General features: G+C 40.2%; 2 protein-coding genes across 2 annotated transcripts in view; one reads left to right on the top strand and one right to left on the bottom strand.

Annotated features, from left to right (window-relative positions):
* tecrb (trans-2,3-enoyl-CoA reductase b) overlaps positions 1 to 705 on the bottom strand; it is a 52,433-nt gene extending 51,728 nt beyond the window's left edge. Inside the window, exon 1 of the mRNA XM_015349571.2 lies at positions 624 to 705. Coding sequence (XP_015205057.1) covers positions 624 to 638 — 15 coding nt within the window. The 5' untranslated portion in view covers positions 639 to 705. The remainder of the gene's footprint in view (positions 1 to 623) is intronic.
* A 6,889-nt stretch (positions 706 to 7,594) lies between these two features.
* On the top strand, positions 7,595 to 15,045 carry LOC102690334 (dnaJ homolog subfamily B member 1). Its single transcript, XM_006631765.3, has 3 exons — positions 7,595 to 8,190; positions 10,233 to 10,804; positions 11,361 to 15,045. Exons 1-3 carry the CDS (start codon positions 7,980 to 7,982, stop codon positions 11,589 to 11,591), a joined length of 1,014 nt encoding a protein of 337 aa, XP_006631828.1. The 5' UTR covers positions 7,595 to 7,979; the 3' UTR covers positions 11,592 to 15,045.
* The last annotated feature ends 792 nt before the right edge of the window (positions 15,046 to 15,837 follow it).

Raw genomic sequence — 15,837 nt, 5'->3', positions numbered from 1 at the left:
AGGCAATTACTTCCTTTGAAACTATTTAGTTTTTAGATGTCGGTGTAAACAGTCGGGTATCTACAATCGCGGTCAATAAACGGGCTTTACATTTCCCGTATAGCTCAGTAGTTAAGAAATTGAATACTAACTGCTTACTAATACATACATAATGCAACAAACAACTATTAATCTAGCTACTGTCTTCATCCACAGACCTAAACGTACCCCCTCTCCTCCCAATAGTAATGCACCTGCTGAGACAATGCTGTACTCTAAATGAATATTTCTCATTTTTATTGATACAATACAATCATATAAATCCCAAAGGCAGAATATTCAACGGATTATTGCTCTTGTCTTGCGACTCCGTGTTTAACACCATTTCCGCCTCCAGTTATTATCATATATTTGACACCCCGTGCGGCCCTGGCATAGGGAAACTTGTGTGCAATAATCCCACCCCCCACTGAAGCTTCAGCGGAGACGATAAATCTCTTCCAAGAACCATGGAAATGCATGAAACACATTCTTATGCTGAATTATAAAATCACTTTGATATTCTAATTCATTCAACCATGTTTCAGTTACAGTCGGTACAGGAATACATACGTTATGAGAACATATATTTATTTATTCTTTACCTCGTAATGCTTCATCCCCGCGATTTGAACTATTCTTCGAGCGAGAAGCTTGACCTCCGCACTACCCAATGGGAGTGCAGGAACGTTGTAGCTTTTCCAATAGAAAGCCGACAGTTGATGTTTCCGTAGCCAATCGTAGACTGGGTAAGAACAGACACTAGCCAACGAGAAGACACTGTCGGGATCACTCCAGCCAATTGGGAAACAGAAATTACCTATGGAGTGATGTTAGTTTGGCAAATTGGAATACAGATAGCTCGTTTCCTCAACGTTCAAAATCTTTCATAGGTTCTCTTGTGATGCAGGGGTTAATGCTAAAAGTAATTGTTGTTAGGTGCATTGCATTGGTGTATGGGGGGCGGAAAGTGTTCAGCATTGTACCATACAGTATCAGAGTTGGTGATCTCGTTCACGCAATGTGCAACTACACGATAGCAGATGTTTCTTCCATACTTTTCTTCGGTGTAGCCTTTGTAGATCGAATAATTCAATCCAATTGCGTCAAATCTTTAAGATCTACGTATGTTGGACCTTAGAACAACGTTCTAAGAAATGTGAATGTGGCCACTTATTAAGTACTACTCATAAAATGGTCTCTTTTTCTGAATGCAGTACTACACAGGTTTATTATAAAACATAATAAACATGTCATGGGATGCCCTTTACCTAATAAACTGCATATTAAATCTTAGTATTAACCCAAAATCCTAAGTGTTACTCAATAAGGGCTGTCCATTATCAAGATACAAGAAGCTGCCATTTTTATTGCTTTGACAATCCTGGCAAAGTTTAGGTTTAATATAGGCCAAAGATGTATGAGTTTTTTTACTTCCATTAACAGTTTTCCACCCTGTTTCGAAAATGAATTTATATATATCTTGAGGTTTTTTATTCATATTCAAACCAGACAAACTGATTTTGTGGTTATGTGGAAGCAGTGCTTTAGCAGATGTATGTATATTGTAACGCATACGGCCACCATTGCAGGTTGTGAGAGCCGGCTTACCAGAGCGGTGACGTCACTTCCCTGTGAATAGCAGGGACCGCAGCCGCCGGGCTGAAGGGAGATTTCCCTTTGGCTCAAGTGGCTGGGTCCCTGTTGAGTGATGTCAGAGGCCTGGGTTTGAGTCCCTGATGGTGGGGGGCCGGCCTGAGGCGGCAGTGGTGAGGGTGCATACCCACATGAACCCCGTAGCGTTACAATATGTAATATGTATTGTGGGCTTCGGTAAGCTGGCAGAGCTGTGCATGAGATGTGAGCATGATGAGCTATCTCTAAAATAACAATTTTGATCTCTACAATATTGATATCTAGAAATTATAAAGCATGGCTGGGCTGACAAGATAACAAGCTGCTTTAATCAAAGTAGCAGAATCATGTGCATCAACAATAGCTAAATCAGTTATATTCACTAATAGCGCAGCACATCAAAGAAACTACCAGTTTGTCATCCTCAGGAATCTTGAGACATACTGTATCCCAGGTCATTCTTATTGCTTTGGACAGGATGGGTAATTCTAATGAATATTATATTCTCAAAACATTTGGTAGAGCATTAACAAAGGAAAGCTGGAGAAGTTAAATACCAAAAACTGAATCTCTTCAGTCCTGAACAGAGAAGATTACAAAAACACTGGGTTCAAATATTCAAAATCCTCAGAGGTACTGACAACTCAGCAAAGAGAGTATTGTAGCACCCACGTGGGGCGCTTTAACGGTTGCTCCCTCCCCTTTAGCCATGAGCACAGGGTGGGCTGGGAACAGCGCCTGAGGGCCAGGACTTTTCGGTGTACTGTTCAAAGCCTTTTCCTGAGTCCTACACTTGCTCCACTCCGTACCGAACCCCGCAGTAGTTACATTGGTGTCAGCAGTGGGACGGAGTGAAGCAACACAGAGCCCTGAGCATGGACAGCGGCCTGAGCGTGAGGAGATGCCAGGGCATGCAGAAAGAGGCCCGGTGCACGGAGAGCCCCAGCGAGAGCCAGCACGAAGCCCCAGCGGAGCCCGTGGAGCAGCCTGCCTTGCGTGTGCAGCCTGGAAGGATGGTTTGGACTTGGCTCGACTCTTAGGTGGGGACAGTGTAGCGCCCACATTCACCTCCCAGTGAAGATGGCCATCCAGTCTCCACTCAAGATATTCAGAATCTACAAGCTTCTAAACAGGCAACATATGTTGAATCAACTCATCTCATCTGTAAAATGACCTGTGTTCTCATGTACAGCTTTCCTGCAATCATATCATAGAAGAAGAATTCTGAAGCCTAGATATGAGGAAACCATGTTGTGGATATATATTTTGTATCAGAGTATCTAATTCACATATTTTCTATCTCTCAAATTTAGGAATTACATAAACTGTATCTCTTTAAAAGTGGGGTAAGTTATTGCATATTGTGTCTTTCAGACCTACCTGACGATCTCCGTTGTGTTTGGGTCCTCAGTTTGGAAAGTATTTAAATGAATGAGAAATGTAGTATCCCCCTTACCCTGGGACAATCAAGAAAGTTTTTTTTTCCCCAATCCAGGTCCCAGAGAAACAGCGTGTGTGGGTTTTCATTCCAAATAATCTCTTAACAAAGAGCTGTCCTATTCTGTTTGTCTCTTTATGTAAAATCATACTATACTTTGTGAGTATGACTGCCTAAAAAGTCTACACCTCTGGACCCATAAGAAGCATTTTCACTTGAAAGCTAATTCATTGTGCATATCCATGGTGAACTCAACATCTAGAAACAAGTCTAATTTACCTGTGTAATTTTTTTAATTTAGATTGAATTTATTGTTAGTTCCAAAATATTTTTAATAATGAGAATATTTTTTTAAGTAAGAGCTGTATTTGATCACTTTTTCTTTTATGGTTTTGAAAGACAAAAAAGAGCAAATTAATGCAGAATTAGTGAGTGCTCCACACTGACAATTGCAGCAGAAGATTGAAAAAAAAAACCCTGTCAATATATTTATGATTTTTGATCATAGTGATTTGTAACTTTACATTCCTCATTTTGCAGCTGGATTAACAACTACTCACTTGTCATGAACATGAAAACTGTGGCCAAAGAAGGCATCTATGTTACTGAACATATTGATATTGGGATAAAGGGATAACAGAGTGTCTTGACTAATTGAGTTAGATTAACTTCAGTTGATTTTCTTCAGTATTTCACAGAGCCTCTAAAATGTGGAAGTGGTGCTTAGTAATTCTCACTGCTCTCTGGAAGCAGGGTGTAACAAAAATAAAACCAGCCTAAAACCAGATATTCAACTTAGGCAGGGGTTTCCAATCCTGGTCCTTGAGGCCCGCAGATCTGCCGGTTTTTAGTCCACCCAAGCTGTCAGTTACACAAGTGAACCCTTAATTGACATAGAAACAATTAATTTTTGAGGTCACCCTTTAACTACTGCATGTTTGAGGTAAAAAAAAACAACAACAACTTGCAAATGTTCCAATTAAGCAGCTTGTTAGATCTGCTTTTCAAGGGTTCAAATAAGTAAGTTCTGCTGGAATAAAAGAATCATTAGGAGTGTAGTACTCCAGGACAAGGTCTGAGAACTTCTGAGATCAAAAAGGGAAAATGGGAAACAGAAATATACATAATTAACTCACAAGAAAGGCGGCACAGTGACATAGTGATGAACCTTGCTGCCTCACAGCTTTGGGGCCTTGATTTCAATTCCGAACCTGGGTGCTCTCTTTGTAGAGTTTGTATGTTCTCCCTGTGTTCACGTGGGTTTCCTCTGGGTGCTTTGGTTTCCTCCCACAGTCCAAAAAAAAAAATTTTGGTAAATGAATTGGCTTCTGGGCAAATTGACCCTGGTGTGGATGTGTATATCTCTGTTTATGTCTCCGTGTGCTCTGTGATGGACTGGTGTCCTGTCCAGGGTGTACCCTGAGTTGCGCCTGTTGCTTGCTGAGATAGACTCCGGCCCCCCTGAGTTCATGAAATGGAAGAAAATGGATTGATGAATGAATGAAAATCCTGTAGCATTGGAAGACAAGGATTAGCCAAGATCACAGACAAGCAACATCTTAGAATCCAGGTGCCAAGATAGAACAGTCCTGCATAATGAACACATAAAAACAGATATAAAAAGGAAAAGCTATGCATTTAACATTTAATATATTCTTCATTTTTATCATGTATAATTTACTGTTGCAGATGCACTTGTAATTTTCATTTAGTTTAGTGTATATGTAAATGAAATGTTTATTTATCAAGTGAGTCTCAGAAACACACAAGCAAAAATAAGAGGAAGAGTAATAAAATGTACTTGGGTATTCTGAATTTGGAACCAAGGAATAACAGAAAATTGTCCGGTCCTTGAATGCTAAGAATATCAAATAGTTATGATATAAGATAACAATTCATTAATATTAAAACTAATTTTTAAACAAAAGCAATTCTACGTTGATAACATCAGTTTCCAAAGTGATAGATTCAATGCTACCATCTACAATGTGTGCTGGGTAGAATAGAGAGATGTGAATAAACAAGTAGAGATTATTTCCCTCCTGAAATGTTTTGGCTGTGGAGACTTCTTCACAAGGACAGAACAGAGACTTATTAAACTACAGCAGTTGCCATTTTCTTTCCTTCATAGGTTCCTCTACAATCCCTTCTGTGAAGTGATTCTTCTTTCAAGTGAGGCTAATACTCCTCCATCATCACTCTAAAACTTCATTCCCTAGGCACACATTATGCCAAGTATGCCATAGGTCCAGTATGCCAATAGTACAGTACTGTCTGACTATCCACATTGCTGCTATTAGAGACCACAGACACTGTCAATAGAAAAAAAGGACATCACTCAAAGTCACTGCTATTTTTAGGAAGTGATCTCACCTCCATGGAGATTTAAGTTTCTGTCTAACTCTTGTTCCTAGAAACTGTTGTCACATTGTTCGTTGTTGTGATGCAGATTTTAAATTGTTCCTGAGAAGATTAATTTGTAAAGGTCAGCTTTAGGCAGATGTCACCTCTTCTTCTATGGGATCTGAAAGGACTGTTGCAGGGATTGGGGTGGTAAGAATGGGCGTATTTGTTTTCATTACGTTGAGTCTGGCCTTGGTGTTTGGTCACAGCATTTCAAGTGGAATGTTATAGTCTTATCCTGAAGGGATGTCATCCCATGTTTCAATAAATAAAACTTATATCATACAACTCAGAAGGCACCAATGGAAACTACATAGACTTGTATATAAAACCAAGAGCAGGAGGCACTTTGTGACACCAACAACACACATCACAATAATAACATTACTGCCACCATGACACCTTAGTTTATACATGTTTTAAGTGCTTTGTCTTTCCTCTTTCACACCCCCGGCAGGATATAGTGTTTCTCTTTAAGGGAAAACTGCTCTGTTATTTTCCTTCTTGATTGCTTTTCATTTAGTTCTATTCAAGTCACTAGATCTTCAAGTCCACTAGAACAACCAATAACTCTTCTCATCACTAACTGTAACAGCTGATCCCATTTGGGATACTTTTCTTTAACCATCACTTGCACCCCTGACATAGCATCCAGCTTCTCACACTTCTCAATCTGTCTGCTGATGCACAGACTTTATTCAGGACACAATCTGTGCAATCCAGACTTCCTCTCAGATGCAGCCTTTCCAAGAGACACAGCAGCGGTCTTACAGGTATCAATACTTCCAGTCAGCCCTGGTTAAGCTGGCCAGCCATGTTCCTCAGCAGCAAACATCAACCCTACTGTGCTTGGCAAACTACCACATCTAACAAACACAGGACAGTGTTCTTCCCTCACTTTTGAGATTTTTGGAATAACATTACACTGCCTCCCTTACTTTTTTTATTCCTTTGGTTTGTTAATCCCTTTCTTAGTTTTCATGTAGCCTATCTGTCCAGCACCTGTAACACTCCTCAGTACAATTTCAAACATCACCAATTAAGCGACATTAAGGCAACCCAATCAGATATGAAAGAGAACTCTCTCTGAATGCTAATTACTCTATCAGACCAGGTGTGCCTCATTCCATAATTTCCCTCCCCAATTAAAAGATGGCTGTCTCACAAAGTCACCTGTCACTACCTCACACAATTCTTTGCCAAAAGGATTCTGAGTATGGAACTACCAAGCCATCTTATTGAAACTGATACAATTTATTTCAGAGGTTCTTAACCTGTGGTGCACAGACCTAATGGGGGTGAGCAACATACCAGATTTTTTAGTAGGTAAATCATCACAAGCACAAATTAAGTACAACTAACTTTGTCTAATCAAACCTACTGTAGGTATTTAAAGGTACTATAAACTTAAAATTATCCTTGAAGACATGCTGTTTTCAGGCCTGTAGATCTTCCCAATTCACTTTATAAACAACTACAGTATGTATAACTTTTTCTAAAAAAGTTTTTGTTTTTTATTTCAGCTCTTAATCAATTGGACAGGTAAGAGATTACCATTAACCTGGTACGATACTCATTTCCTATTAACATTTAAATAACCTTGTAAGTCAACTTGAAGTCCAGTCCATGCAAAAATCAAAGTATAAGATGAGACAAGCTCATTCAGACCATGTTGCTGTTTTGGTTGTCAGAGTAAAGAAAATTCTCATTAAACTGATATTGAAAAGATTGACACTAACTATATAATTATTACAATCCCATGGCACTCTTCGTATGAAAAGGGGATGTTAACTCTGGCAATTCTGCTCTGGAATACGATTTTTTTATGAAAGCAAGAATTCAATTAAATGCAGGCATTGTTGTTTATGTAACATCATCAGTGGACACGCATTATATAAAAATGTATATTAAATGCAAGCAATATTTGTTTTTTACGTGTGGCTTTCGCTCAAAAAGAAGTCACAGAACTATGTTTACGAGGGATGTGTTGAGAACTAGCTGATCAAATGGGGGCGTGGTCTTGAAAGGTTTGTCCGTCCGTGGCGTTGTAGAGGAGGGCGTTGCTGCCTACGCAACGACACTCTGACGTATGACGGGGGTGTGTGCTGGAAGGCAGTATGAGGAAGCATCTTGATGGCGGGGGAGAGTTCTGGAAGTTTCTGCTGTGTTATAAATACTGAAAGCAGGCAGAACCAGCGTTCTGCAGCTTGAGAGAAAGTCGTAGAGAGCTGGTTGCGCTTTATTTTGTTAAGGGTATTGCGTCGTTGGTGTACGTAATACAGGTGTCTGTATATATGACATTGAGATTGCGACTTTTTGTTTATCCTGCGTGGATCTGTAAAAGGAACTACAGTAGGAAACCTTTAGCTGATTCGCGTGACTGCTGTTTGTTCACTGTGACGACGTCGTGACCTTTTGCTTAAAGAGCAACTTGTGTGATTTTCCTCTTGTCGTCTTGTGAGTGTAATTGATCACCGGGGCTGTAATGGGTAAAGATTATTATAAGGTGCTGGGAATCCAGAAGGGAGCCTCGGAGGACGAGATCAAGAAGGCATACCGCAAGCAGGCATTGCGCTACCACCCGGACAAGAACAAGTCTTCGGATGCCGAGGAGAAATTCAAAGAGATCGCGGAGGCCTATGACGTTTTGAGCGACCCCAAGAAAAAAGACATCTACGACAAATTCGGGGAGGACGGTAAGATAACACTTAATTAAAAATAAACTCCACAACAGCAGCATTTCGGCAAGTTTAGGACTAGCAGTGAGATTCCGGGTGTCCCGTTACCTCCATGGAGGACCTCCCACTTCTGAAAACGTTTGACTCCTTGTGATGCCCAGAAAAGCGTTTCTATTAAGATGCCATGGGGAGAGAGCTGTTCCTTAAAGCTCAGTCGCATCAAGCGGATTTGCTGGGTGAATTGCGTTGCATTTTGCAGTCGGTGTTTAGATTTAAAGTCCTTGTGCGTGTGTTGAAAGTGTGCCCGACTCTCCCAGCCTACCGGCATGTTCTGGCAACTTCTGGGTGTGTGTGGCAGCTGATAGAGCCCAAAACCGAAACTAAAGACGTATGATCGACCAGTGCGCTTTCGAAAGTGCTAAGGTGCAGTTTCAGTTAGTGATGGTACTGTTTAACCTTTCTCGTAGTATCATACAGCTGACACGGGCAATCCAATACTGACCGATTGACCCCTGCAGGTAATCGGGTTCGATCTTAACTAGGTGCCGCGCTGGACAGGATACCGCTGTGGACTGTGGAGGCCTGGGGCTACAACGCGCAATCTATTACATTTTGTTGCTTTAAAATATCGATCCCCCTTTTCATATGCCTGTTAAAGGTGGGAAGGCACCACATTTTCTCCGTCTTATGCCCCCTTATTGTCAGACTTTAAACTTGCTGTAGAGTAAGAAATGCAAGTTTTGCTCGGAATCTGGAAAAATGACTGCTTGTTGAGTGTTGGTGAGAAAGGCCCCTTCAAAGTGTGAAGTTGTATTATTTATTTTTTTAAGAAATGCAAACATTCTTGAGCACTGCCGTGTTTCTCTGATGCTTTTCAGTGTAGGGTAGAATATTAAAATGTTGCCTACGTCGTGAGATGTTTTGTGGATCGAGTTTTGCACAACAGCCGATTGGAATCATTAATCGTGAGTCTTGTAATGTTTGTACATTAACCCTTATCTGCCTTAATAATGGCGTTTAAATATGAAAGCATAAAATACAGATTCGTTTAGCATTAACCCGTGTTGGAGGGATCAGAAACCATAACTTCTCGTTAAGGATGATCAGTTAGGGAAGAGAGAACTTAACCTTGTCTCGCTTTGACCAGTCTCGTTTACTTATTTCCGAAACAAGAATTTAAGTCCTAGTCAAAAAATGTTTTAGCCGCTTGAGTAGATATAGAGGTGAGGGTTCCATAGAAAAACAGTTTTCTTTTGTAAGTCAGCTATTCGTGTTATAGACTGATTTGTGGTTGTACTGTAGTTTTGCCATAGTCAGCGGGTAAATGTTAAGTTACGTAAATTTATTAATGTCATTGAATATCTAATACTTTACTTTCGCTGTGTTCTGGCGACCCGGGTGCGCTCAGCCGCTGATTGGCTCAGTACATGCCTCGCGTGCCTTCTGGAAGTTTCTCGCCTGGTCCTGTCTGGGGCTGTTAGAGGCTTACTCTGAGCTTCTGTCGGGATTATACAAGGGCAGGTTTGCAGCAGGGCTTCAGGTGCGCTTTGAACTAAACAACCGTCGCTGGATTTGAGGGCAGAAAGAACTTTTCTTTTAATTGGTGTCCCTGTTCTTGTAGAGTTATCTGATTATTTTACTTATAATTGTTTAACCCTAAACGACACTTTGAGAGGCCACATTTCTGTTGTGATGTTTCAATTTTAAGTGATATGGGCATTAAAGAACAGATAAGAAAGCAGTATTTACAGAATGCCTTCTCAGAGTACCTTGAGTACCATGTACCCTTCATGTACATAAGGTCAAGATGTGCTAAAATAGTCCGAAATAGGCAGAAATCAAGTAATGATTTGTTATACCAGAAACAATTTTCAACAATTTCACTGTTCTTCATACCTCATAATCCTGTGTGAAATAAAATATCCATCTTTTGAATGTCTTTGGTTCTTTAATCAGAAATTCAGTTGCTGCTCAATGGTGCAGCTCTCTTCAGGACAGTGCAGAAAGGCTTGATTTTTCTGACCTGTGCGTAATGTTTTGTGCCTTTTCCCCCCACTCAGGTCTGAAGGGGAACGCTGGAGGTGGCGGACCAAATGGCACAAATTTTAACTACACATTCCATGGGGACCCCCATGCCATGTTCGCAGAGTTCTTTGGGGGTCACAGCCCTTTTGATTCCTTCTTCAGTCGCAACGGGGGTGATGAGGATATGGACATCGATGACCCCTTTGCGGGATTTGGCATGGGGGGGTTCTCCAGGGGCTTCACACGCATGGGGATGGGGGGACGTGGGTCCCGGGATGGCATCGTGAAAAAGCAGGACCCCCCTGTAGTGCATGACCTGAAGGTGACCCTGGAAGAGGTCCTCACAGGCTGCACCAAGAAGATGAAGATCTCCCACAAGAGGCTGAACCCTGATGGACGTACCACCCACACAGAGGACAAGATCCTCACTGTGGAGATCAAGCGTGGCTGGAAAGAAGGCACCAAGATCACCTTCCCCAAGGAGGGTGACGAAACGCCTACCAACATCCCGGCAGACATTGTCTTTGTGGTGAAGGACAAGCCCCACCCAGTGTTCAAGAGAGAGGGGTCTGACATCATCTACCCAGCCAAAGTCACACTCAGGGAGGTATGTGAAAGACAGTGGTGCTAAAGTTGGACAGAATGCTTAATAAAGAAACTTAAGGGCTGTCGAATGGTTTGACTTTTCCTAGCTCAGTCTAACCGGATTTACCAATTTTTGCATACTTGTTAAATCCAAATTACTTGCTTACCAACATATAGATTGCATAACATTTGGAGGCTTAGAGCATGTTTTCTTCATCCTTGTGTGGTCTTTTTCAACTGGTACATTGCTCATTTGTCTTATCTTGCATTAAACTTTTTTTGTACATTTTCATTTATGAGGTATAAGAGTAGCTTATTTATATCACTCTATCCATTGTAGTACTTAACTTGCTTGTGACATTCATATTGCCTGGTATTGTGATTTTGTTTTTTGGAAGTCATCTTAAAAAGAGTTCTCTGAATGCTAGTGGTAATTCTTAGGCTTATTAATTTAACTAGAACAAGTAGAAAAGCACTCGAGGAACTTGAGGCATTGGTTTCTAAATGAAACTTATAGGTTGTAGGTTGTTTTTGTATGACATGACCTTTACCAATCATCTTATTCCTCCCATGCCCAGGCTCTCTGTGGATGCACTGTGAATGCCCCCACATTGGATGGCAGGACCATTCCTGTTACCTTCAGAGACATTATCAAGCCCGGAATGCAGCAGCGCATCACAGGGGAAGGCCTGCCATTACCCAAGTGCCCAGAAAAGCGTGGAGATCTGATCCTGCAGTTCGAGGTGAAATTCCCGGATCGGATTCCACTGCACACCAGGGACGCTTTAAGTCAGGTGCTTCCTCCATGAGAGCTTGTCCCAGGGAGCTGTGTTGCCAGAGGTGCTGTTGGAAAGTGCTGCTTGAAACGCTGACCGGCGACAGCCAAGTCTGCACTTTGTTATTCAGGAAAAAAAAACAAAACAAGATGTGTAGTTTTGTATATCTGTTCAAATTTCGTTTTCTCATTAATGTTGCCTCATCATCTACCACTTCAAGCACTGCCATCACTGAAATCTGTGCAATGCTAAAAGAAACTACAGGACTTCATCTTACCTCCTGGAGAGAGGCAGTGATTACTGTGAGATGGGAGAGGTTTAATTGTAAGGGCTTCGCTGTATTAGCTTCTGAAAGTTGAAGGTGATGGAGCCTTTTTGGGTCTGTTTTACCTGAGCAAAATGACTATTAATATGACTTCCTTTTACATGAAGTAGTTTACTACAAAGGTTTCTATCATACATTAACAAAGTGGCTCTTGTTTTCTCATAGATTAACTGATTCATCTTCCATGCCACTCAATAGTGAAGATTGAAAATTAATTAATTGATGGGGTGGGTAGGTATTAGAGCATCTAAAACTCAAAGTGCTCTCTTGGGCTTTGAATTACAATTTGTAATACACTCTGTGCAGAAATAGTTAATAAAGTGTCCTTTTGCTAGAAGAGTACAAGAATCATTCAGTAGACTGAATGTCCTTGTCATGGGCTCGAAGCAATGTTCCATTGCCTGAATCGGTACTTCAGAGCTAAGAGCAGCATGTTTCCTGTCTGTGATAACATTTACTAAATAAATGAGTTAAACCTTTGCGAGATGTCTGCAGATGTACTTTACAACAATAAGAGCAAATTGGATTTTGTGGCCCATTTGTTTTTATTATTGTTGTGTGAAGGCAGATGAAATATGATGCTTCTCTTCTATAGATGTAATATGCCTGGTTATACAGTAGCTTTAAAAAATTAAAGTAATCACCTGACAAAATAGAAATACATTTTATGATCATTCTAGGGGTATAGGATAAATACAGTACGGTGAGGGTAGATTTCAACAGTTTTGATTTTCTCTTTCAGTGTGGTAAAACCAGGACTGAAGGTAAATATTCACTGTTTATTCCAGCTTGCATAAGCTGTACATAAGCACCATATGTATTTTTATTTGTATGTTATATTTAGTTACACTTAGCACTGGTTTAAATGTTTCAGGTTACCAACAGTTGTACTAAGAGTACACTAAAGTACTCCAAATATGCTTAAAACCATTCTGGTCAATATGCTTGCTGTATGTTTTAGTGAGAATCTTTAGGTTTTTTTTCTGGATTAGGAAAAAAAATCAAAATGCACTTCTGGGTTCTTGCTCTGTTTAAGAACCTGGTTACAGAAAATAAATTCTGGAGAAGACTTGCAGTGTAAGTATAAACAGGGCATAAGATGTGTGAATGTTTAAAGGTTTGAGAGTAGTTCTCTGACCATATGCTCGAACAAGGAGAGAAAGGTTGCTAAAGTCAAAACTGCAAGCAGCCATATCACCCTGCAATTCACAACTGGTAACCCACTGAAGTTAAGCAGGTGTGAGCCTGGTCAGTACCTGGATGAGAGACCTCCTGGGAAAAACTAAGGTTGCTGCTGGAAGAGGTGTTAGTGGGGCCAGCAGGGGGCGCTCACCCTGCGGCTCATGTGGGTCCTAATGCCCCAGTATAGTGACATCCTTCGGATGACGCGTAAAACCGAGGTCCTGACTCTCTGTGGTCATTAAAAATCCCAGGGCATTTCTCGAAAAGAGTAGGGGTGTAACCCCGGCGTCCTGGCCAAACTTCCCATTGGCCCTTACCAATCATGGCCTCCTAATAATCCCCATTTATGAATTGGCTTCATTACTCTGCTCTCCTCCCCACTGATAGCTGATGTGTGGTGAGCGTTCTGGCGCACTATGGCTGCCGTCGCATCATCCTGGTGGATGCTGCACATTGGTGGTGGAGGGGAGTCCCCATTACCTGTAAAGCGCTTTGAGTGGAGTGTCCAGAAAAGCGCTATATAAGTGTAAGCAATTATTATTATTATTATTATTATTATTATTATTATTAAAAACTGTTTTAGTTTCTGATTGAAACTCAACTAAAACCTTTTCTTATGATGATTTCATTATGTTCTCTTGTGGAATGCAAATTTTAAGTTGGAGGTGTTCTATTCCAGCTGTGAAGTGCCTCAAGATCTTGTTTCTTATTCCAGGTTAAGCTCTCTGTAGATTCCTGTGATCACTAGATTCCATGCTGGATGTTTGTACAGTCTAAGGAAAGCACTTGATAAGAGGTACTAGATCTGTAAATTGGGTTGTTTCCTGGAGAAAAGTGTTAATTTATCTGATTAAAAAACTAGACCAGTGAATCTGCTGAGCTTCAATGTGGGGTAAGAAAAAGACATGTAACTCACCTCCTTATGAGTCTGAGTTTGATACCCCTTGCTGGTGGGGAAGGACTTTACTTTTTGCAGGTGTCATAGCTGCTTTCAATTGTAAATTGTCAATATCAAGCTTAACTCTTTCTCCCTTTGTGGGAGTCATGGGACTAAAACTTAACCTGACTAGGAGTACAGACACTTACTCTTCACTGTCAGGCTTTCACTTGACCTTTAAGGACCTCCTGCATGTGTCTCAGCTGCTTTTATGCAGGTCTCTGTATAACTCTGAAAGCAAATGATAAAACTCTTTTCTAAGAAGCAGGTATTTGATATTCTGTTCTTTTATTGTGTACCAAGAAATGCCAACACATTTAAGAAATAGATCAAATATGGAAGGACCTTAAATATTTTTATTTTCTTCACTTCTGTTATCAATGTTGTGTGTTTGAAATCATTATATAGAGTATGATTTATTTTTAAATCATAACAATTCTGGTTAAGCTCGTATCTTGGGGGGGAAAATAAGCTCATGGACCGAGAGTGAGATATAATGTTACTGAAATTATTCTTTCTTCCTTTCTCATTTTATCTACCATTTCTTCTTGGGGAATCAAAAATTGGAAGAAGTGGGAGGGGTCTTAATCACACTATATCATTAATATGTGATGTGAGTTAGGGTTTCAGCCTTCCCATGTCATTGTACGAATTAAAGAAAATGGATGTAAGGAATTCCATACTCCTGTGTGTGGTCATTCCAAATTGATAAGAGGGCAAGAGCTCTCTTTAAGCTTTGTAAATGTAAAAATGTCACTTCATTTAGGAGTTTTTCTGTACACTTTGAGAAAGTGTTAAGTGTTGATAAATGAGTTAATGAGATGATAATCCATCTCAGTGGGCTTTGGTTTTGCAGTCTTACGTATGTAAGAATCTTTCCAAGGTTGCCAATGCCTAAAAAGGATTTTTGTACATTTACCCTGTAGGGTTCTTAGGATTTTCAGTTAAGTTTTATGTATTGAAAACATTGGCTGTAATATAAGATGGTGTATCTGAAATGACCGCTGTTTGATTTAACTGAAATAAAGCTTTTTGTAATGGCACTGTGTTGTTTTTAAAAATGTATATTTCAATTCTTGTTTTTATAATTTACTAAATATTTAAATGGTGTCTCAGTGGGTCCTATAATGACTGTGTTCTGTATCAAAGCAATAAGATAGATAGATAATACTTTATTAATCCCGTAGGGAAATTGATGAGAACTGATAAATTGATAAATCAATAAGAACATTGATTTATTTTAATTAATGGTAGCCTTGTTCCTTCTAAGTCTGTCCTGCATCTTAAACTAGTCCTAAACGCCCTGATGCTCCACCAGTATGTCCTAGCCATTCACTTTAGTCAGGTCACCAGTTTCTCATGTCCAAAGATGGGACAGTGTTGTGGTCATGAAGCTAATTTCTTTTTGAACACGTTTGTCTTAAGAAGAACCCCATTAGTGGGAACTGTCACCCCCGTTTTGCACTTCTGCATGTCTTCCGTGTCTAAAGCTCAGCAGTTGAAAGTGTAGGATCTCGGTAGAGTAAGAAAATGTGATGGTTCATGCACATTAGTCTAGTGCAGCGATGCCATGTTGAGTCATATACAATGGCAAGAGACTGCTAGACATTGCTGTAAGAAAGGGGAATATAACATAATAAAACAATAGTACAGTATTTTAGCAATTATCAAAAAAGCACTGTATCTCTATTATGGTAGAAAATAGTCAAAAAGCTTAGTTAATTGATCTAATAAAACCCAAAATTAAATGACACATTAAAAGCGGTTGTGAAAAGACCCGATTGAAAATGGGTTATAAAAATGCCAATAGTCAGAAAGTGGCAAATGGGTCTGGG

This window comes from Lepisosteus oculatus, chromosome 11 (assembly GCF_040954835.1).
Source record: "Lepisosteus oculatus isolate fLepOcu1 chromosome 11, fLepOcu1.hap2, whole genome shotgun sequence".
In the NCBI taxonomy this organism is placed as follows: Eukaryota; Metazoa; Chordata; class Actinopteri; order Semionotiformes; family Lepisosteidae; genus Lepisosteus; species Lepisosteus oculatus.
Note: the sequence above shows the minus strand (reverse complement) of the source record. Positions and strands in the feature narration are given on the sequence as shown.

Excerpts from the sequence above, each read along its gene's own strand:
- LOC102690334 (XM_006631765.3), top strand. The coding sequence starts at position 7,980 with ATGGGTAAAGATTATTATAAGGTGCTGGGAATCCAGAAGGGAGCCTCG. Across the intron at positions 8,191-10,232 it reads CGACAAATTCGGGGAGGACG|GTCTGAAGGGGAACGCTGGA; the intron begins GTAAGATAACAC and ends CCCCCCACTCAG. Across the intron at positions 10,805-11,360 it reads CCAAAGTCACACTCAGGGAG|GCTCTCTGTGGATGCACTGT; the intron begins GTATGTGAAAGA and ends TCCCATGCCCAG.